General features: G+C 35.3%; 1 protein-coding gene across 5 annotated transcripts in view; it reads left to right on the top strand.

Annotated features, from left to right (window-relative positions):
* Positions 1 to 23,321, top strand: part of OPA1 (OPA1 mitochondrial dynamin like GTPase) — a 106,649-nt gene that overhangs the window by 56,019 nt on the left and 27,309 nt on the right. For all 5 annotated transcript variants that reach the window (XR_005217290.1, XM_037838103.1, XM_037838084.1 and 2 more), the window contains 8 exons: positions 2,965 to 3,130; positions 5,157 to 5,309; positions 10,913 to 11,021; positions 11,508 to 11,587; positions 15,320 to 15,460; positions 17,400 to 17,516; positions 18,800 to 18,893; positions 19,351 to 19,461. Coding sequence is in view for 4 of the 5 variants with exons in the window: in XM_037838103.1 (XP_037694031.1) it covers positions 2,965 to 3,130; positions 5,157 to 5,309; positions 10,913 to 11,021; positions 11,508 to 11,587; positions 15,320 to 15,460; positions 17,400 to 17,516; positions 18,800 to 18,893; positions 19,351 to 19,461 (971 nt within the window). In the remaining variant the exon portion in view is untranslated. The remainder of the gene's footprint in view (positions 1 to 2,964; positions 3,131 to 5,156; positions 5,310 to 10,912; positions 11,022 to 11,507; positions 11,588 to 15,319; positions 15,461 to 17,399; positions 17,517 to 18,799; positions 18,894 to 19,350; positions 19,462 to 23,321) is intronic.

Genomic DNA, 23,321 nt, shown 5'->3' with positions numbered 1-23,321 from the left:
TAATAGATCGGACTTAGTGATTACTTGGTTGTAGTAGTAATGAAGAAGAGTCTGTTAAAGACTGAATACACTTATATCCGGTAATTACGTTGCTAGGAATCTATGGAAATAAAGGATATATCTGACAAAGATGGACACATAAGAATCTTCACTGTGCTATTTTTAAGTGTTAAAAAAAAGAAAGCAATCTATATTCCCTGTTTGGAATTACATAAAATTTGGCTCATCCATGGAGTGAATTACTGTGCAGCCATTAAAAAACAGGGTATTGACATGGAAAACTATATAGAATATACTTTTAGATTAAAGAAAGTATTTATAAAACTGTATATATAATACGATCCACATCCACTTGTATAAATACAGACACACACGTACATACTAATATTTATGTAGGCATTAAATTTCTGTAATGACAAATTAAGCTGTGAATAGTGGTTGTTCCTTGGAAGAAGGATTTGGGGTGGGGTGGGGGTGGTGGCTTCCTTTTCTGTACTGATAAAAATTTTTATATGGACTAAGTACTCTGCTTTAAAAGAAGAAATTTCCATTTTGAAAGGTGCTTTTTAATTAAAATGGAGTATAGATAAAGTTCCCTGGAGATAAAGAAGGTAATAAATAAAACCAAGATGTTAGTTGTACATTGTATATTTGTGAGAGGTTTCCTTGGATGATGGCAAAACTGGACAGAGAAGAAGTGTACAAGCCAAATGATATAGAACATATGCTAGGGAAATTGCTAGAGGATAGCAGCAAGTAGGAATAGTGGATGGTATAGCTAGACGGGGTGGTGTCATAATTCACAGGGTTTTTCATGAGAGTTGAGGACTAATAGTCCAGAAGAGAGATTGTAGGGTGAGGAGAACATGGCTTCTGCCTCAGCGAGTGGGAATGAATGTGCTTCCATCAGCACCTACAATGATTCGGCAGCTTCCGCTTGACAGAATTTAGGACAATCACTCTCCTTAAAGGAGAACCAGGAAAGGTCCAGAGATGGAAGAAAAAGGGAGAATGAGAATTTAAAATGTCTTTTGGTCATGCAAAAGAGTATTGGGGGCACAATAAAAATGATTGTGATGGAGGGCAAGCAGTGGGAGTCTGAGACAGAGGAAGCAGCTTGGTGATGAGAAGACAGGAGAGCTTGGATAAGAATAAAAATTACCAGCCACTTCGGTCTTCTGGGAAGCATCAGCCTCTTGAGAAAGTTAACTTTGGGATTTGGTGGTCTGAATTTTTATAGTGATTACCTCTAAAGGGTGTATGGGATGCAGGTTCCTGGTCCACAGATTTCCAAGAAGAGATTAAAGCCATGTCTATACTGAGGCAGGAGTTTAAAAAAACCCCTGTTCAGAAGCTGGATCATGGTCTTATGTTCCACTTTCAGAAATCTTTCTGAGTTTTTGCTTAAGATATTATCTGCATAGGAGCCGTTTACAAGCTTCTTGCCTTCCAGCTTGCTCCTGTAATTCTCTCATTATCTCTCATGAACTCCATGACTAAACTGATTTTGCCCTTCTGGTCATCAGTTGATGTGTCCTTTCCTCACATTTCTGTTTGTAAATGAAGAAAGCCCTGAAAGTTAGCACAAGGAAATTGGCAGCTAAGCTCATTGATTCAATAGACTTAATTTTATACAAAGTGTTTAGCAAATAGTCCTAATGGGAGTGGAGGAGTGATTCTTCTCACCCAAGAGAGTCCAGGTTAGCTTTTGGACATCGGGGATGTTTCTGCTATACTGAGCTTTGGGGCTGCATCCTAGAGGGTTTAAGCTGTGCTTAGCACTGATCCTTTGTTAACCGAGTTTTGTGTGTTGTTGTGTACTATTGCAGTAGAAATTAGTTTGGGGAAGCCAAATAAATATTTTCTTGCGATTTCAGGTTTTTGGTTTTGTTTTGTTTTGTTTTGTTTTTTGTTTTTTTTCTTTATTGGAATAGCTGTCTTATTTAGAGATCAGTATTCTGACAAGATATCTTTTAAGATAGAATTTTCAGTGTGAGGATGTACCTTTTATACTGTTACCTTTATCACGAATTGTTGAAAAGTTTTATATAGCAATATTCCATAACATCCTTAGGCTTTGTGCTGTGGTCTGATAAATTGTTAAAATTTTTCAATGAAGTTTTCATTCTTGGTCTCTACTTCACAATCAACACATATACACTGGAAGTAAAAAAAAAAAATGTAGTATTAGGCAAATAAGCACATGAAAAGATACTCCAAATTATTAATCATTAAGGAAATATGAATTAAAAGCCAGAGATACCACTATAAACTTTTTAGAATGACTACAATTAAAATGACTGCCCATACCAAAGGTTGGACAGGATGTGGGAATCGAGAAGTCTAGGGACTGCTGATAGGAATGTAAAATGGTACAACCGTTTTGGAAAGCAGCTGGCAACACCTTAAAAAATTAAACATATACCTGCCCTATGATCCAGACATTCCACTCCTAGGTATTTTCCCAAGAATAATGAAAGCATATGTCCCCACAAAGATTCGTATGTGAATATTCATATTCATAGCAGCTGTATTATAATAGCCCAAAACTAGAAACTACCCAAATGTCCATCACAAGATGAATGGATAAACATTCTTACAGTGGAATACTACTCAGCAATAAAAAGAAGTGAAGTAATGATGTATATGACAACTTGGATAATCTCAAAATAATTATGCTGAGCTAAAGAAATTAGGCAAAGAGTACATATTTAGATGAAATTCTAGAAAATGGAAATGAATCTGTGGTGACAGCATATCCAGTGCTTACAACTTTTGGGGGTGATATGTTCATTTTCTTAATTTTGATGATGTATGATCATATACATAGGACAAAACTTTTCAAATTGTACCTTTTAAATAGTGCAGTTTTTTCTAAGTTAATTATACCTCAGTAAAGTTGTTTTTAAAAACTTAATACTATATTTCAATTATATGTTTCTGAAATTTTTTTTTTAATTTCAGGGAAGAAATCCTTCAACAATCTTTGTGGGAAAGAGTATCAACTCATGTAATCGAAAACATCTATCTTCCCGCTGCACAGACCATGAATTCAGGAACTTTTAATACTACAGTAGATATCAAGCTTAAACAGTGGACTGATAAACAGCTTCCAAATAAAGCAGTAGAGGTTAGGATATAATTTAATTAAATGGGTAAGAAGCATTGTCTGAAAGGAGTAGGAGCTGTGAATTTTAGGTTTTATTCTCATCACAGCCAATATCTTTCTTTCTGGTTGTTATACACATTTACTCTTTGTTTCTCATCTCTATTTTGGGCTTAACCTTAATGTTGCTCCCAGTTACTACTGTTACAAAAAATTGCTAATTGGTTTGGTATTGGTCTGAAGAAATTGGTTCCGCTTCCAAAGATAGTATTTAATAAAACCAGCAAAATTTGCTTCAATGTAAAAAATTTTGAACTTCTGTGGATGGAGATTCAGATAAGGAAAGTATTTAATGGATGAAATATTTCATTTATTGGTTTTCTAGAGTATTCGGTTATACTTAAATAATCATTTCCTTAGGATTTTACCAGAAGATTAGACTAGAAATTACAAGAAAGGACCTTAAAGAATCCATTTTTGATACTGATGTATCTTGGCTCCATCACTTAATAGCTGTGTAATCCTTGGGCTAGTTACTTAACCTTTCTGTGCCTCTGTTTCTTTATAAAATAGAGATGATAATGTTTCCTACTCTGCAGAGTTCTGAGGATGATTAAATGAGTTAATACTTAGATGCTTACTGGCCCATGGTAAACATGGGCTACTATTATGATCATCATCATCATCCAAATTGATTTGCCATACATATTACTCTATGAAGAGTGATTTTTCTAGCTAAGAGTCAGTATTTCCTGTGCTTCTGTGTGGGGTTGCTCACGAAATTGGAATCAGTGTTAAAAATAATTCTGCTTTTCACACCTACCTTAGAAACAAAATATCAGCTCCTAATTCTTCATATGTGCTTTTACCTCTTTTCTACCGTGCTATAGCCCTGGCTTCTTCACCTGTCTTCTCAGTTTCCTCATACCGCTCTAAAAACACTTGCAGCCTCTTTTCTTAAGTTGCCTGCTGCTGAACCCTGGTCGGTTCTTGACACATGTACCCCTAAAGTAATTAGAGACCTGCTGCTGCTGATTCACTCGCTTTCCTCACTGTTGCCCATAACTTTTTCTGGGCCATGTCTCATGATAGAATATTTTCGTATGTTAAGGTTCAAGCAGTGGAAGAAGTTATTAAAAAGGCACAGATTCTGTTTCATGCCATTTTCCCTTCTTAAACCTAGATGTGGTGGAAAGGACATAGGCTTGATCAGAGTCAAGATTCTTATACTGACTGCATTACTTACCGTATTTTTGTTCATTTGCCTTTTTTATTACCCTGATTTCTTGAACTGTAAAATGAAGAAGGCTAAATATAAAATCCAGCATTAAAAAGCCCACTTAAACATAGTTGATTTTGTATTTAATTACTTTTGACAATGTGCTCCTCCTTTCACTGTTCAGACAATTAGAAGTTAATGGTAATCCAAGTCTGAATAATGTTCAGCAATATTTGAAAATATCAGTACAGTGTTTCATATCTTTACAAAGATATAAAGAAGACTAAATAAACTAAGTAATTTTAAACTTTTTATAGTGTGAAATAAGCAGAAAAACTCAGATGTCTATAGGATGAAGTAAAAAAATGAAATAAATCTGGTGGCAGACAGAATATATACCCTACCTAACAGGGCAGCTGCTGGGCAGCTCTAGCAGGTGGTATCATGTAGGAATGAGGGTGCACTGTTGCCAGATTATTTAAGACAGGCTGGAAATGAAGATTTTTATATCAAGTCTCTGAATTTTTAAATGTTGGCGTCTAATTATTAAAAATTTAAAACACTGTATGTGTCAAGCAGAACATGTCAGGGGGCCAAATCTGTACTCCTAGCCTTCAACATGAGGCCTCTGGACCAAAGTTTGTATTTGCTGCCTATTTTTTTAAATATTGTTTCATATGTATTTTTTGGATAAGCTAATTTATCATATCAGTATGGCTTGAATTAATGAGTTATTTTCATGCTATATATTAAAAAAATTTTTTTCATGCTATATGTTAAATAAAAGTATGTAGTATAAATACAGCTTTTCTCTCTGTTGAATAATTCCAGGTTGCTTGGGAGACCCTACAAGAAGAATTTTCTCGCTTCATGACAGAACCAAAAGGGAAAGAGCATGATGACATATTTGATAAACTTAAAGAAGCTGTTAAGGAAGAAAGTATTAAACGCCACAAGTGGAATGACTTTGCAGAAGATAGCTTGGTATGTTATTTGTATATTGGGGGGCAGCCTTGTATAAGGTCTCAAATGGAAACCCTTTACAAGGGACTATTTTTATGTGATTAGTTACGTTAGATTCTGACTTGATGATAATGAAGGAAAAGAAATACATTTATGATCTATAATCTGCCCTTTAACATTTCTTTACCCTTTTATTTTATTTTATTTTATTTTAAAGAAAAACAAATAACCTAAAGTAACATGCTTCTAACATGTCCTTACCATACCCCAGGAAAATTAACAAACCCTAACAAAACAAAGGAATAAGAAAAACAGTAAAATAGCTACATTGCTTCCAACATGATCCTACCATACCCAAGAAAGTTTGCAAACCAGAATCATTTCTGAGCATTCCCATAACATTGAGATTACCCTTAATAGCTTATCTGTCTTAGGTTATTGTTCCCCCTTCACTAGTTGTTATCTCTAGGTCCCCTACATTCTACAATATAGAATATTTATTTTATATTTTTCACAGAGTTCACATTAGTGGTAACATACAATATCTCTTTTTGTGCCTGGCTTATTTCACTCAGCATTATGTCTCCAAGATTCATCCATGTTGTCATATGTTTCACGACCTCATTCCTTCTTACTGCCTCATGGTATTCCATCGTGTGTATATACCACATTTGTTTATCCACTCATCTGTTGAAGGACATTTGGATTGTTTCCATTTCTTGGCAATTGTGAATAATGCCACTGTGAACATCAGTGTGCAAATACCTGTTCGTGTCTCTGCTTTCAGATATTCTGGGTATATACTGAGAAGTAAAACCCCACTTGGTCATGGGGTATTATTTTTTTAATGTGTCTTTGGATTCAGTTTGCAAGTATTTTGGTGAGAATTTTTGCCTCTGTATTCATGAGGGAGAGTGGCCCGTAGTTTTCCTATCTTGTAGCATCTTTACTGGATTTTGATATTAGAGTGATGTTAGCTTCATAAAATGAGTTACGTAGTATTCCATTTTCTTCAATTTTTTGAAAGAGTCTAAGTAAGATTGGTGTCAGTTCTTTGTGGAAAGTTTGGTAGAATTCCCCTAGGAAGCCATCTGGCCCTGGGCATTTATTTTTGAGAAGCTTTTTGATGACTGATTGGATCTCTTTGCTTGTGATTGGTTTGTTGAGGTCTCCTAGTTCTTCTCTGGGCAGTCTAGGTTGTTCATGTGTTTCCAAGAAATTGTCCATTTCCTCTGCGTTATCTTGTTTTTTGGCGTACAGTTGTTCATAGTATTCTCTTATGATTTTTTCAATTTCTTGGGGCTCTGCAGTAATGTCCCCACTCTCATTTATTATTTTGTTTATATGGGTCTTGTCTCTTTTTGATTTTGTCGGTCTAGCGAAGGGCTTGCTGATCTTGTTGATCTTCTCAAAGAACCAACTTTTGGTTTTATTTATTCTATTGTTCTTTTGTTCTCTGTGTCATTTATTTCTGCTTTAATCCTTGTTTCTTCTGCTAGGTTTACGATTAGTTTACTGTTCATTTTCTAGCATCTTCAGTTGTTCCATTAGTTCTTTGATTTTAGCTCTTTCTTCCTTTTTAATGTATGCATTTAGAGCTATAAATTTCCCCCTCAGTACTGCCTTCACTGCATCCCATAAGTTTTAATATGTTGTGCTCTCGTTTTCATTCATCTCTAGATATTTAGCAATTTCTCTTGCAATTTCTTCTTTAACCCACTGATTGTTTAGGAGTGTGTTGTTTAATCTCCAGATATTTGTGAATGTTCTAAATCTTTGATGGTTATTGACTTCTAGTTGTATTCCATTGTGATCAGAGAACAATGAATTTGAATAGTTTCAATCTTTTAAAATTTATTGAGGCTTGTTTTGTGGCCCAGCATATGATCTATTCTGGAGAAAGTTCCATGGGCACTAGAGAAGAATGTATATCCTAGTGATTTGGGATGTAATGCTCTATATATGTCTGTTAAGTAGAAATCATATATCACATTGTTTAGTTTTTCACTTTCCTTATTGTTCCTCTGTCTGGTTTATCTATCTATAGGAGAGAGTGATGTATTGAAGTCTCCCACAATTATTGTGGAAACATCTATTGTTTCCTTCAATTTTGCCAATGTTTGTCTCATGTACTTGGGGGCACCTTGATTGGGTGCACAGGTATTTATGATTGTTAATTCTTCTTGTTGAATTATCCCTTTTATTAGTATATAGTGCCCTTCTTTATTTCTTTATGACATCATTACATTTAAAGTCTATTTTAGCTGAGATTAATGTTGCTACTCCTGCTTTCTTTTGGCTGTAGCTTATATGGAATATTTTTTTCCATCCTTTCATTTTCAATTTCTTTGTGCCTCGGGGTCTAAGTTGAGTCTCTTGTAAGCAACATAATTTTTCTCCTCTCTTTATTTCCTTTTATGTATCCTTACTAAAACTCTAGTTCTGTGCCCTTCTCCAGACGTCTCTCTCCTTTCTGTTTTTCTCAGCCGGTAGGGCTCCCTTTAGTATTTCTTGTAGGGCAGGTCTCTTGTTAGCAAATTCTCTCCATATTTGTTTGTCCATGAAGATTTTAAGTTCTCCCTCAAATTTGAAGGAGAGCTTTGCTGAATAAAGAATTCTTGGTTGGCAGTTTTTCTCTTTCAGAATTTTAAGTAGTATGTCATGCCACTGCCTTTTCGCCTCCATGGTAGCCACTCAGTGCTCACTACTTGGTCTTATGTTGTTTGCCTTGTTTGTGGTGAATTGCTTCTCTCTTGCTGCTTTCAGAACTTGCTGCTTCTCTTCAGCATTTGACGGTCTGATCAGAATATCTCCAAGTGTGCTTATTTGGATTTATTCTGTTTGGAGTTCGTTGGGCATCTATGATTTGAGTATTTGTTGTTTAGAAGGGTTGGGAAGTTCTTCAACAATGTCTTCGAATACTCTTCCTAGTCCTTTACCCTTCTCTTCCCCTTCTGGAGCACCAGTGATTCTTATATTTGTGCGCTTCATGTTGTCCATCATATCCTTGAGATCCATTTTGAATTTTTTAATTTTTTTCACCATTCATTCTTTTGTGCTTTTACTTTCCAACTTACAGTATTCCAGTTCACTTATTCTTTCCTCAGCTTCCTCTAATCTGGTACTTTGTATATCAAGAATCTTTTTAATTTGATCAACAGTTTCTTTTATTTACATAAGATCCTCTGTTTTTTTTTTTTTTTTTTTTTTATTTACTCCTGCAAATTCTTCTTTATGTTCTTCTGGGGTCTTCTTGATGTCCTTTATATCCTGAGCCATGGTATTGATGTTGGTGATTACTTCTTTGATTAATTTCTCCAAGTTCTGTATCTCTTCTGATTTTTTAATTTGGGTGTTTGGGTTATCCATATCTTCTGATTTCTTCATATGCTTTATAATTTTCTGTTCTTTCTGGCCTCTTGGCATTTGCTTATCTTGATAGGGTTCTTTTAAGATATGCAGAGTTATTTAAACAATTATCTGTAATTTGACAGAACTACAGGTTGATGCAGTGCACTTTTCCCTGACCTGCCAGCAGATGGTGTGCCCTAGCCAGCTCTCATCCTCAATCCAGTTCTCCCCAACTTTGTGGGGAGTGCGGGTCCAAACCATGTAGATGTCCAGTAAGTGCACCAATTTCCCATGTTCAGTGGGGACCACCAACACTGTGGGTGGGGTTGTGCCCTATGCAGTTTGGCAGGGAAGAGGGTTTTAAGACCCAGTACTCCCAGCCATTCCCGGGATTGTGGCTGTGATACCCTGGAGCTGCGGCAGGCGTCCACCCCTTCAGCTCAGACTCCCCTCGGTCCCTCTCTGCCTTGGACCTACAAGTCCCTGGGCTTAGTGTAGGGCTCTTGTCTCTTCTTGCACCTCCCCTGCCTCTTGGCTGTGCACCCCACAGGTTTCTGCAGAGGAGGAGTTGCACTGTCACAAGCCAGCCAAATCCCGAGTTCCCTTGAGGAGGCTCTCGGCTGCAGTGCTGGGAAGGGGTGGCTCCCAGCCTGCTTCAAAGATGGTTGTATGGGGCATGGAAAATAACCCACTTCCGCAATCATCCGCTTGCTGTAGCGGCTTGTCTCTGACTCGGGGGCCACCAGCTGCGGGTGTGCAAAGGGCTGTAACCCACGCCAGTTACCGAGGCAGGTGCCCGGGGCGTGGAAGGCACTCCCTGCCGCGATCGACCACAGCTCCCTCTGCCTCTCCCTGGCCGCTTCCTGGGACCCATTCCAACCCATCTCCAAACACATCAGAGTCTGGCTGCCATTTTCCCAGTGGCTCTCCGGATCAAGGACTTAAAGGATTCCAAATGCAGATTCTTGGCTTCTCCAAGTGCACAATCACTATGGATATATAAGTCCCTGCCCATTTGGTGGAACCCTGGAATCAGTATTCTGGAGCACTTTCTGTCTTTTCACAGAGGAGAGTTTTCCTCTCTCTCTCCTAATTTGCCATCTTGGATCTCTCCCTCCCTACCCTTTTAAAATCACCCTTTGCCATTCTTTCTTGGCTATCATTTCAGAAAACAAGTCAAACTTTGCAGTAAACTGACTTCCATAAAATGCTACGAACTGTCATCCATTAGCCATTACACAGGCCTGAGTTACAGGTAGCTGCTTCTCATTTTACTCTCTGTGGTAATGAAAGAAATTGGTTTTCAGTGGTTTTGAGTCATGAAATGTTAGGCTGCTGAAGTCATAACACTAACTGTCATATATTGAATGCTTACTGTGTGCTAGGAACTCTGTTTTGCAAGCATTATTTTATTTAATTCTTATAGAAGCCCTGTTATTATCATTGGCAGAGTTGGGATTTAAGCCCAGCCCTGTCTGAGTACAAAGCCTGGTTCCTGTCCTCACCACCTGAAACGTCTTTTGTTATGTAGAATGTTCTCATCACCATAATCAGATCTTTATTAAGCTCCTCTGCTCAGAGAATTATGAGAGGCACTGGTGAATGACAAGATTTTTTTCTAGGAAAATGCTAGTCGACTGGTCGTAATTATAATTTTATTTTGAAGAAATATTTGTCTTGATATTTGAAAACCATTCTTGCTGAACATTTTATAAGACAGGCTTTCTTAGAGAAGTGCCTTTTTCATTTGTTCATTCAAAATTTTTGAAATTTGGAAGCCAATTTTCAGTTGTAATAAACAGCTAACATGATTGTCTAGAACTTGTAAGCCTTCTACCCAGTTACTTTTCTCGTTGTCGTTAACAGTGAGATGATGATTATTTATTTTTTCCCTCTTTTTTTTTGAAAAACTGACATATAGGTCATATGGCAAAAAGGAGAGATGGAGAAGTTCTGAATTATTAGCCTCTGAATTCAAGGCTCTGAATGTTAAATTTTATGTAGTTAAATGTGTAATATGCCTTTCTCTGAACTGTTTTCGAGATAGCACATTTAATTTGGGCTAGAAGGAAATCTCCAATATTTGTATTTTAGACAGCTGACAAATAAGCAGGCAAATAAAAGAACTCGCTGCATTTTTATGGGAGGGCATAACTTTTATGTTGTTTTAGATACATCTGTTATTTTAGATGTTTACTAAGTTGCCAATTTGAATAAAACTGCTAAAATAATGACATGAATCAAATTAGTTTTTTCCCTCCTTATTATTTTAGAGAGTTATTCAACACAATGCTTTAGAAGACCGGTCCATATCTGATAAACAGCAGTGGGATGCAGCTATTTATTTTATGGAAGAGGCTCTTCAGGCTCGTCTGAAGGATAGTAAGTAGGGGCAGAAGTCATTGAGTTCTGAATATTTGCAGTGGTAAAAGAGTCATCCAGCTTTCAGATAGCATTTGTAAAAATACAATTAACATTTCAGGGTCACTGTCATTAGTACGATAGTTAAATATTATTTGTGAGATTTTTCAGTCAACTGCTTAGTAATTACTATTAAATCAGTTGGATACATGATGCTTATATACGCTCATTCTAAAAAGCTGTAATTCACAGTATTTTAGGATGTTTGCTACTGTACTTTTAGTGATTTTATAAGCAATTATACTTTTCAGAGATTCTAAACACATACGTAATTAAATTCTTCCTTATATGTATTCCATTTCTAGTGTACGATTTTTTTCTTTATTCAAATTGACTATATGGTACAACCCTTAGAAAAGTAGATAAGAAAGACCATTATTAGTTGTAATTTATGTACTTGGTAAGTATAAAATTCTTGATAGATTAAAATAATTTTTACTTTTCTAGCTGAAAATGCAATTGAAAACATGGTAGGTCCAGATTGGAAGAAGAGGTGGTTATACTGGAAGAATCGCACCCAAGAACAGGTAAAAACAAAAAATCTCTGGTCTACTAATGCTATAAGTTTGTTCATTTTAATTCAGGCATTAAAATATAACCTTTGCATGACTCTAGACCAGTGTTAAATATTTCAAATGTTTACTTCAGAATTTCTAAAACATAATGAATCTTTAGAATAAACAATAAATTACGAAAGAAAGTTTTTTTAAAAAGTAAAGTAGCTATGTTATTTTAAAAAGGGGGGCAGAGATGAAACATGCTCTTTTGGTGGTTGATCTTTGTTTATTTTGATTCCCCATTTGAGTCAATTGAGTTAAAAAAATGAAGACTAAAATTATGAAGAATTAAAAATGAAAAAGTTTAAGAGGATGTAGAGTGAGTATGATTAGAAAAAAAGGAATATAATGACTTTATTACCTTTTCGTATTCTGTTATGTCTGGATTTTTCTGTTAATAGTCTATTCAGATCATTTTGTTCTTTTGCAATTTTTGCCCGTGTTCACAGAATAAGTATAAAAATTCAGGCAGGAAGCAGAATTGTAAAATTCATTTAATAAACAACTAATGAGCATCTCAGCTGAACAAAATGGTAAAGACAAGTAAAAATAATTTGAAGAATGAATAAATAGAAGGAAAATGTGCAAATAATTAAAGTCCCTACCTCCTACCCCTACTCTTTTCATTCCTTTCTTATTCTTGTGACTTTGTTTCCTATTTAGCATTGAGTCTTTTCTTTTATCTCATTCTTATGTTCTTTCCTTAAATAAAAGAGTCTAAATAGAATATAGAATCTAAATACGTAAGTAAATGAAGTAATGAATAAGAAAAAGAGTGGGTCTCCATTCCTTTTTCTTTTTCTTTTTCTTTTTTTTTTTTTTGTTCCTTCAATCCTTTCAATTAGAGAAAGGGGACTTAAAAAATGGAAAAATCAAGAGAGGAGATAAAGAGAGTGAAAAATTACCAAATTGACATTTCATCCCTATTTCCCTATTTATTTGTATTATTTTTTGTTTTTATTTTAGATACAGTGTTAATTAAATTATATAAGCAACACCCTGTTTTTTTCTAGTTTCATATATTTCTTGTTTCAAAAGCTGTATATTAGAGTCTCAACTTGTCTCAAAGTGGTAAAGGCACCACTGTTTCTCTTCTCTTTTTCTCTGTCATGATTTATGTGAAAAATAAGTCATTAGGAGCCTGAAGAGAAGCTGAGGAACAGAGTTAGTGTTTGGATCATGCATGTGTTCAGGGTACATAAGTTATCTCCACTCTGCAGATGGGATAAGAGCAAGGAATCTATCAGAAAATAATTTGTAGGGGATCCATCAGAGGTTTCTGAATTTAAGCCAGGAAGAGGCATTGATTGTAATTAGCTTGTGTAAGGCAGATAAAAACCCAAGGCAGTGAAAAATGGTATGTGGCCTTCAAGGCTTAGTGAAATTGGGACTAGATTCTGTCCTTTACAATCGATGATGGCAACCTAGTGGTGAATATGCTTTGGCCAAACACTCCCAGGGAGAAATGATTGCTGGCTGTAAATTCCTTTCCCCAGGAACTTGGGCCCATAAGTCATCCATCCAAGAGAAATTGAGAAATTAGTTTTGAGGTCAATGCCAAGGGTCTGTAGCGTAGAAGAGAAACCTGGAAACTCTTCAGAGAAGAGTCCCTCCCTCTCCCCTCTAGGGTTTCAGAGCAAGATTCATAAGACCCAGGGTGAACATGAAACAGAGGCCAAATTTGAAATAAGAATCACCTGGGGAGTTATTTGTGTATGTATGTTTTGTTTTTTCTTACAAAGTAGAGCTTCATGTCCAGACTCATTGAATCAGATTCTCCTTCTCTAGCCTCTCTAACCCTCCCACTCCTAGTTTAAAACCACTGTTCTAGACCTCATACCTGGAGATCACAGTGAGAAACAGGTTCTAAAAGAGGCTGAGAATGTCCTCAGGTTTAACATTGCAAGTTTAACTGTTGTAACAGTTCTTTCACCTTTCTTTTTGAGTGACAGGATTTAGCAGGAAAAGAAATAAGTTTGGCCTGTGATAAAGGTGAAAAATCCATGCTCTGAAAACTGTTTTGTGCTTTGTGTTGTTTATTTTTCATTAGTTTTCTAGGAAAATCCATCTTTTGAAAAATTCTCACTTTATCTGTGCTGAACTAATGGAGATTTGGGTTAGGATACATGGGAGACTAGTTCTTCTCTGAAGGCCAAATGTGTTGGTAGCAGTGGAGCTGGGACAGGTAGAAAGGTGGAAGTGGAAACACCAGAGAAGGGAGAATTGGGGAATACCAGTTTCAGAAATCTCTTCCCTCAGACTAAATATCCAGATGTTTAAGCAGACAGTTATGTCTGAAATAAAGCGGTACCTGTAAGGGAATAAACACTCACTGGGTACTGGAGGAGAAAAGAATTTATTTACAATCTTGCAAGATAGAGCACACAGCCAGAAACGTGGTAGGCTGGTGTGCAGGAAAAAGAACATAGCGATCATTTAATTTCCTATTCCTAATGCGCAGGTCCCTCCCCTGTTTCCCCATTGGCTGGGTACTACAGAGGTTACAGCCTATCTGAGAGAGCTAACTAGCCTGTCTTTGAGATTTTAATTTGTACAGCCTATCCAAAGAGCTAACTAGCCCATCTTTGAGATTTTGAATTGTACAGCCTATCGAAGAGAGTCCATTCAGTTTAAATTTCCTGCTGGGAGTTCCCGCCTCTGATTATACCCCATATCCCTTCACATTCCAGTAACCCTGGTTATTTTTCCATATAAGGGGCTGGCACAGATTCTAGGCTTATGTCATGGCTCTTTCTTCCCTTTACCACAGGGCCTGTTTAAGCCGGTTCTGCCGCCGTTTTCCCTGTTCCATGCTGCCTTTATGTGAAAGCTAAACTTAACCCTTTCTTACAGTTATACTTTTCTTTTTCAAGTAATATTTCTTCAATGAATTACTATGTTTTCAGAAAGTATAAATTAGTAGTTCCATTTACAAGCCAATTATTTGCATTTAAGGATTATTCTTGTACAACAGTTTGGGGCAAAGTACTATGGTAATTACTTGTTAAGAGTGATCAATGAATTTGAAGCTAGTTTCTTTTACCATGCAATTTTGAATGTAGTGTTGAAAAATGAAAAGATAAATTCAGTTTAATATAGGTGAAGAGTCTTGTATTCAAAAGTTATTGCTAGTGCATATACGTTTTCCTCCTTTGGTGAGGAGAGTTTAAGAATGATGGGCACTAACTGCAGAAGCAATCTGAAGCACAATTTTTAATGAAAAGACTTTAAAATCTGTATTTTTTATTTATTTTCTTTTTCAGAAAAGAAACTTTAGCAGATATGAGTCCTAATCTGGTTCTTAGACATCAGAAATTCATAGAACGTTATCTCTTCCCATGCTTTCAGGGTACTTTTTCCTAGACCTAGATTATACCCTAAAGTCAAGAAAGAATTAAAGAAAGTTCATAGTAATATGCCTGGTGCTGAAACTTCAGCGGTAAAACAAATCAGCAAAAGTAAAATGTAACAAATAGGGCTAATTCCTATTTTATCTCCTCTCATAAGGTCAGATTGTACTGCATTCATAAGCCAGTTGCCCTGTATTTATAAACCAGGTTACTATTGTCTTTCTTGTTTGTCATAATTAAACTTGTGTTGCCTGTTGTGCAATAGTAATATGTTTATTAAAATTGAGACTATTTTTACTGTGTGCCAAATTATGAACTATCTAAGCACAGTTCTCTTTTAAACCTTTTAAAGTGTGTTCATAATGAAACCAAGAATGAACTGGAGAAGATGTTGAAATGTAATGAGGAACACCCAGCTTATCTTGCAAGTGATGAGATCACCACAGTCCGAAAGAACCTTGAATCCCGAGGAGTAGAAGTAGATCCAAGTTTGGTAATAAATAATATTGCCGAAAAACATGAACCTGTTCCTTAATCTTTGTTTCTTGCAGTAAAATATTACTGCTTTTAGTGTGTTACTTAGCTGTTTAAGTCCTCAGTTTGACTTTGATCATGTATATATTTGCCGACAAATAAAAACTCAATCGTTTTGATTGTATGAAGTCTAGAAATTTTGTTCTCACAGTTGCTTTTGTAAGTCTAATGCTTTCATTTGTATATGGAGAAACTTGAGACTTAGAGAAGTAAAGTTACTTGAGCAAGTTCAGCAATTCATTTGGGCAAAAGTTTGACAAACCTACTCAGATCTTTCCAGCACATCACACTGTTTCAGACTGCAAAATAGAATTTCTGATTAAATATGGCTCCTTGTTTATACACATATTTTACGATCAAATAATCTAGCTCAGTCAAGTTCAAGTGGATTTAGAAGAACTATGAGTGTTAAGTTTTTATTAAGTTGGATAAAGCTTTTGAGTCCTATATCATTTTCCTCATTTATAATAGATATAAGGATAAAGATAGTCTATACTTAAGACTTTTTTTTTTTTTCTTTCATGAGGTTTATTTGGGGTAAAGTAAAAAAAAAAAAACAGCAACTGGTTCTGGGCCTACATTCCCTACTTCTTAGTTAGGATATGTGTAAGTGATCAAAAGTCTATTTTAATATTAGCTTATTGAAACCCAATTAGAAAAGTAGGTCTTGTGGGGAAAGCAGTCATATTAGAAATTACAGAGTGAAACATGAATTCTTTGAAAGATGATCTATTTATGTTTCTGTATTTGAAAAATGAGTATACTTATTTTAAATTCCACTCAAGGGCAAGGAGAGAAACGGGTAAAACTCAAAGCATTTAGCTTTTATACAGCTAACATTTTTCATAAATTGACAATGAGATTAAAGTAATGATTAAATGAGATATTTAGTTAAACATAAACTTATTACCTTATCCACACTGGTCTTAGCTCTCAATAATAAGTTGTGTTCAGTTTGATACTTTTAAACTTTATGTGCCTTTAAGTCTTGATACTATAATATATTAGGAAGAACTTTCTCTTGGAAGTGGAATGTAAGAGTTTATGTGATTTTTTTTTTTTTTTTTTTTTTTTTTTTTTTTTTAGTCCATTGCCCATGTCTTAGAGTATGTATTGGTTGTCCATCTTAATTCCTTTTTGGAATCAAGAAAATTTCTGAGTTTTTTTTCCAAGTTACATTTTGTTCAAAGCACTTTATGAAAGTATTTAAAAAGTAGTAAAGTAACACAAAATGAATATTAGATGGACTAGATGTCAGGAAATATGAATTCTAGCTCAGTTCCATCCCATTTGCTAATAATAGTATTTTGAGTAATTTACATGTTTCTGAGCCCTGTTTCAGAAAATGTTTCCTCATCTCTGAAATGGGGTTCATGATACTTGTTCTAGCTACTTAATATTGTTGTTATGCTCAAAAAAAGACAATAAATGTAAAAGAATTTTGAACACTCTAACGGACTATATAGTATAAAGTGATGGGGATCATGGTGATTCAACAGGAAAATTTCATAAGTCAGGAAGGAAATATGTTAGGTTGATGGACATAGTCTGTGATCAACTTCCTAGTCCTAACCCTGTTGCTAATGAGGTTTGTGACCTAAAACAAGTCTTTTGACCTCTTTTTGCCTTGGTTTCCTCACCTCTAACTAAGAGAAGGTTATCCCCACCCTATCTATCTTTTAGATGCTTATTTGAACACAGTAACAATGCTTACTGAAAAAACTAAATTCTGAAGTACACAAACTTGTTATCTTTGTCTTCTGAAACTTTTAAGTTGATAGAAAAAATTGGTATAACTTGCTATTAATTAACTTTTTTATAAATAAACTTTGTGCAAGACTTTTCAGATTGATCAACATCAGAGTGTACAGTAACTGGTCTCTGTTTTCTCATTTTAGATTAAGGACACTTGGCACCAAGTTTATAGAAGACATTTCTTAAAAAGTGCTCTAAACCATTGTAACCTTTGTCGAAGGGGCTTTTACTACTACCAAAGGCATTTTGTAGATTCTGAGGTAAGGTTTCCTGAAACAGCGAGAAATGTTTGTTAGAAATAGTTACTTAAAGATGTTTAAAAGTAAACTTTAGCTTTAGCATTAACTTTAAGACCTTTGGCCTGGGAAACATTATGTACTATTTGAAAAGAAGAACCCAACACATATCTGTTCAAAGATAACTACCACTTCGGTAATAACTCTGCATCGCACATGCACCTCTTCCCTGATGCCTTTAAGCATGTGTATGTAGTAGGCATCAGACCACTTTTCTTTTGTATCGTTCTCCCATTTTTTGAAGAATTAACTTTTTTTGCATTTGAAAATAATACTTTTCCATTTGTGGAAAATGAGTGCAATGAATAAATGTGATAAAGGAAATAGTCACTTATCCCCTGACATAAAAGTAATTTTAGTTAACGTTTTTATTTGTTCAACTTAGAAAAAGTGTATATGTGTATAATTTATGTGGAAATCATACTGTAAAGAAGCTTTTTATCCTGCTCTTTTTTCCTAAATTACATTGTAATTCCTTCTTCACATCAAAGAACTGCATAATGTTCTTGGAATGGGTAGTTTTGCATAGCTTCATGTCACATTTTATAGAGTAACCCCTAGGTGGCAGCAGACTGCTGTATTTTGGTCATTTTCTTAACAAGCAAAAATGCTTTTTAAAGTATCCTTTTGTAAGAGCTCTTCATTCAGTGGTCTTATTTAACTGAGTCTCCTGAAGTGCTTTTATTTTGAATTTTCATCTGGTTAAAAGAAAATCTGTATATAAATGCACATATGTGAAAGTGGCAAGTTTTTTGCATACTTAAATTTTTGAGAAGATATCTACAAAATAAGCTTCCTTTAAAAAAATAATTTTTTTCATAGACAGCTGAATTTCAAAAATAACTTGAACACACTCAAAGAAATGCGATTAACCTAAAGACATATTTAAGATAAGCATGGTCATTAATTGAAATGGAAGACAAATTGAAGGTATATGCTATGAATTTGCGTTTGTATATAAAGTAAAATTCTCTACTTGCCAAGTTTGTTTTGTCATTTGGGAATCAAAATAAAGCTATATAGTTGTGGGGCAGATAGAACCCAAATCATGCAGGATTTCATGAATACTTTGCAGAAAAGATCCTGCAGCTTGTATGTACAGTAGAAATACACATATTGGGTAAATCTGAGTACTTCTTATTAAAGCTTAGAATATAGGTTCTGATTTTTAGTATCTGTATTGGTTTATGATTATGGTTTTCATGTTTACATTTGCATTCAGTAATCTTATTTACTTAATGTTTCAGTTGGAATGTAATGATGTAGTCCTGTTTTGGCGAATACAGCGCATGCTAGCTATCACTGCAAATACTTTAAGGCAGCAACTTACAAACACTGAAGGTACGCCACATAGATGCCACTTTCTAATTGTGACATGAAAATTAATAATAAAATCCATTTTTTATAGAAGGATGCCCAAGAATTTCCTTTAAACCTGAAAATTTTAATTTGCCCATAATTTATTAATAAAAATAAATCATAATTGAAAAAGATGGGAGTCTCTTTTCATTACACAAAAACTCTTATGAAGGTGTATTACTAAGTATTACTAAGTTTTTTGGAAAATCAAGTGTTTTGGCTTGAGAATATTACTTTCCTTGAGAATATTTATCAGTTTCATGTTGATAAAAGTACTGTGTAACAAGTAGAGATTTTCCCTGTAACTGTGAGAAGTATGAGCTTAATAGATCTAAACATGAGAAAAATAAAAACTTATTGTCCATATATGGTTATTTTTTATCATTCCTGTGCATTCATAAAAACTGTGCTCTTCGGATTTTTTATTTACTTTGAACAGTCAGGCGATTGGAGAAAAATGTCAAAGAGGTTTTGGAAGATTTTGCCGAAGACAGTGAAAAGAAGGTTAGGTTGCTTACTGGTAAAAGAGTCCAGCTGGCTGAAGACCTTAGTAAGTAGTTCTTCCTGCCCTCCACCTTCCTACCTTTCACCTTCCCTCTTTCCATTTACTTTATTTATTTATTCATTCAATCTCAGACTTAAAGAAAAGTTGCAAGTATATTCAAAGAACTTTTTTCCCTGAACTATTTGAAAGTTGCTACCTTGAAGCCCTATCACTCCCAAGTACTTTAATGTTTATTTCATACAAACAACCATAATTTAACCACGATAAGGCAACCATCAAAATCATGTTTTTAACACTGATACATTACTACTGTCTAGGTCTCAGACCTCATTCAAATTTCATCAGTTGTCCCAGTATTATTCTTTTCTTCTTCCATACAATAAGGTGTTTTAGGTTCTTCCTGTACTTTCCCCTACCTAGTTTCCTTTTTGAGAATGGAATTTGGCAATCAAGAGCTGGGGCTTAGATATACTAGTTGTTATTAGAGTATCAGTGTTCCCACACCCTCCCAGTAGAAAGAGCTAGAGAATGTATGTTATAAAAGTGAGTGTATTTATATGTGTATATGTGTATACATGTATTTATATCTCTGTTCCTATTCATATGAATACATTTAATACCATAAGCTGACATTAGTACTTCCAATTCTAATCCAATACTGCAGAATTCATTCTAGTTTTCTCCCTTTCCATATTTGTAACTTCTTTTTCTTACAATGAGAAACCTGACTACTAGTATCCTTGATACATTTATTATTTTGTTAAGCCCCCTGTATGCAACAGTCTCTCTTCTCAGCCCCCTCAGTTGCTCAGATTTTCTTCGCAGCCAGCTCAGGTTCTATCACCGTCACCATTATGCCTCACATTGACACCCCCATTCCCCTACGTAAGCTTTGGCACCCCATGCCAGATTGTCTTTCATCAGAGATACCCTTTTTACTGAGCTCTGATGTCTAGATGCCCATCACTCCTGCAAACACATGAACAACATATTGCCCTTCTTCAGGGATGCCCTTTGTACTGAACCAACGCTTTGACACCTAATGCCAGCCACCTTCCTTTCCCAGGCTTCTTCCCCTCCCCACCCTGCTGTTTACACACACACACACACACACACACACACGCCACACACACACACACACATGCCACACACACACACACACACACGCCCCTCTCAGCCAGAAACTCTCGTCATCACCTTTGTGCTCTGACAGCCTGTACCAGTTGCTCTCCTCACTATTGGACCAGACCACTAAACCCACCCACCCCCACCAGGAATACCCTCTTAACACTGGTCAGACTTTTAACACCTACCTACCTAGGCCATTGTGCCTTTCCCCTCCCCTTAGTTCTCCCCACCCATCACCTACCCCTAATGGCCCTACCCATCACTTTATCACATTGTTTGAAGGGTTGGGTGTAAGCAGGAGGGGGGATTTGGTTCTTTCTTCAGTGCAAGTGTTCCTAACTCTTAGAAATTGTTTCTGTTGCATATGATTTACTTAGATCTTTTAGAACCAGGGAAATCAGTAAAAGGTTCATATTATTAAAAAAAACATACTGGTGATTAGTACTTCTGTTTCATTAGTGGCAGCCTACCCTTATTATGAGTTTCCCTTTTTTCAGCTTCATGAAAAAGTATTTTTGCTTTGAATATGCACTTGGTTTCTAGCTGATTACATAATATAAAATGGTCTTTTAAAATAAATAAAGCATTGTATTTAGTTTTACAAAACTATAAGTTAAATTTACTATCTTACAAGTTTTCTGATATCTAAAGTAAAGCAGGTGCTACATGGAAAGCAGTTCTTCGAATCTGAAGACAGTTTCTAAGCTGAATTTATATCACTACAATGTAGTCATTAGAGTATCTAAAAGAAACCAGACAGGGTATTTAAATTTTATACTTTGTACTTAAGCATTATGCTATCCCTTGTCATCTCGTTCTCTCCCTTTTAATTATCTGGCCTCTTCTTCATTTCTTTTTCTTTCTTTCTTTAAATATTCTTCTATTGAAACATCTCATTTTAACCGTTACCTCTGTATTCTGTCGTCTTTTAATTTTCCATATCACTTTGGCAGTATGCTTAATTTATAGAAAATCTGTTTATATCTTAATTGCTTTTTGCTAGATGTGTTATCTTAGGCCAGGTACTTCTCAGAGCTTTATCTTCTTTGTAAAAGAACTACTACAATAATTATTTCATAGGATTGTTAGGCGAATTAGATCAGTAAACATATCTGGAAATTCTTGGTTCATAATTTTGTGCTAAACTAATACTGTTAACAGAAGAGGTGTTTTACTGTCACAATGTATACAAACATACTTCTTTTTTACCCCTCAGAACATAGTAATCAGGCAGTGAAATACTTCATGAATTTTATCAGCATATGCATTTTCAAAGTGATTAAAAAGTATTGAGACTTTTTTCTCATGTTTTATAATAGAGCCTGTCATGCTTCTTACCCTCCACACCCAATTAGATTATTTAAAGAAAGTGTTATTACTAACTCAAATATGTGTAATATCAAGCCAGTCTTATGTTCTCCTGGTGGTTTTCCTGAGAAAATCCTAATGTAACCTTTGTAATGATTTAGTACATTTGTGCATATTAAGTTACAGTAGTGTTAATATATCAACTAATGTTCTTAGAAAGCAAATATTTCACCAGTGGCTCAGCTTCACCAGTCACACTAAAGGAAATGAACCATGACTTTATCCATTAGTTGAGAAGGAGAATCTTGATAGTGCCTTTTCCTTATTATTTTCTTAGTCTAACACTTGGGAGTATAGTTTTGGGTACTTTCAGTCATAACAGTTGTTACTGTATTATACAAATCGAAGTTTGTTGCATGGCATATTCAGTAGGAAAGTATGTTGGTTAATGGAATTTGGAAAGAGGGAGGCAATCAAGAAATTTTTACTACAATTTTAAAATAATGTAGCATAGAGTATTGTAGAGATTGGTAAAATTTTGATGTCATATTTTTTGCCAGTTTCAAATTTGCCTGATTTTAAATCATTTCATCACTTTGCTTTGGAGATTCATCAACTGATTGTCGTTTAACTGAGTATATAACATGTACTTAAGAAATAGAGTGTCCTCACATTCTGGAGAAGAAAGACCTAAGTTCACTATTGAAATGAAGCCACAAAGTGAAATGAAAGTGAATTTAGAAAATTTGAAGAAATGAAAGAAAAACCAACCTCTTCTCATCTCAGGAGGCTGTTGGGAAGAGGAATCAGATATGGGAACCAGGATTCCTTGGAGATGTGGTTGATTCCAGAGGTAGAGCAGGAAAAGGACAGGATGAGCCTGGAACATATGGTATCAGAAAGTGCTTGAAGTGCTTAAAGGATGATGGGGACATGTTAACAGGACACAGAAGCCAGCTTGAAGAGGTTCTAACTGGCCAAACCTGGGACAATTTGAGCATCACAATAAATAATGGCAGTAACAAATTATAACCCATTGACTCAAATAAGAATCCTTGAGTTTATAATTATATAAATTAATTGATAAAATCAGTGATGAAGATAGGGTGCTTGTAAAATCACAACTATCTCCACACAAAATATTAATTAAAAAGAAAAAATGAGTAACTATAGTGGCTAAGCCTAGCAGCCACCACCTTAATCAGCTTATCAAAGTTAGTATCATCACTAATGGTCAAGTCAAAACCAATGATTATAACTTGAATCCAGGCTAGACATTGAACAAACCCAAAATAAGATGCATTCTAAAAAATAACTGACTGTAATCTTCAAAAGTGTTAAGATGGTGACAGTCAAGGAAAGGGTGACAAACTGTGCCAGATTGAAGGAGACTAAAGGATATAACAACTAAATGCAAGTTTAATCCCAGACTGAATCTTTTTACTCTAAAGAACAGTAATGGAACAGTG

The sequence above is a fragment of the Choloepus didactylus genome, chromosome 1, assembly GCF_015220235.1.
Source record: "Choloepus didactylus isolate mChoDid1 chromosome 1, mChoDid1.pri, whole genome shotgun sequence".
Classification (NCBI taxonomy): domain Eukaryota; kingdom Metazoa; phylum Chordata; class Mammalia; order Pilosa; family Megalonychidae; genus Choloepus; species Choloepus didactylus.
This window is presented reverse-complemented; position numbering and strand designations above follow the sequence as displayed.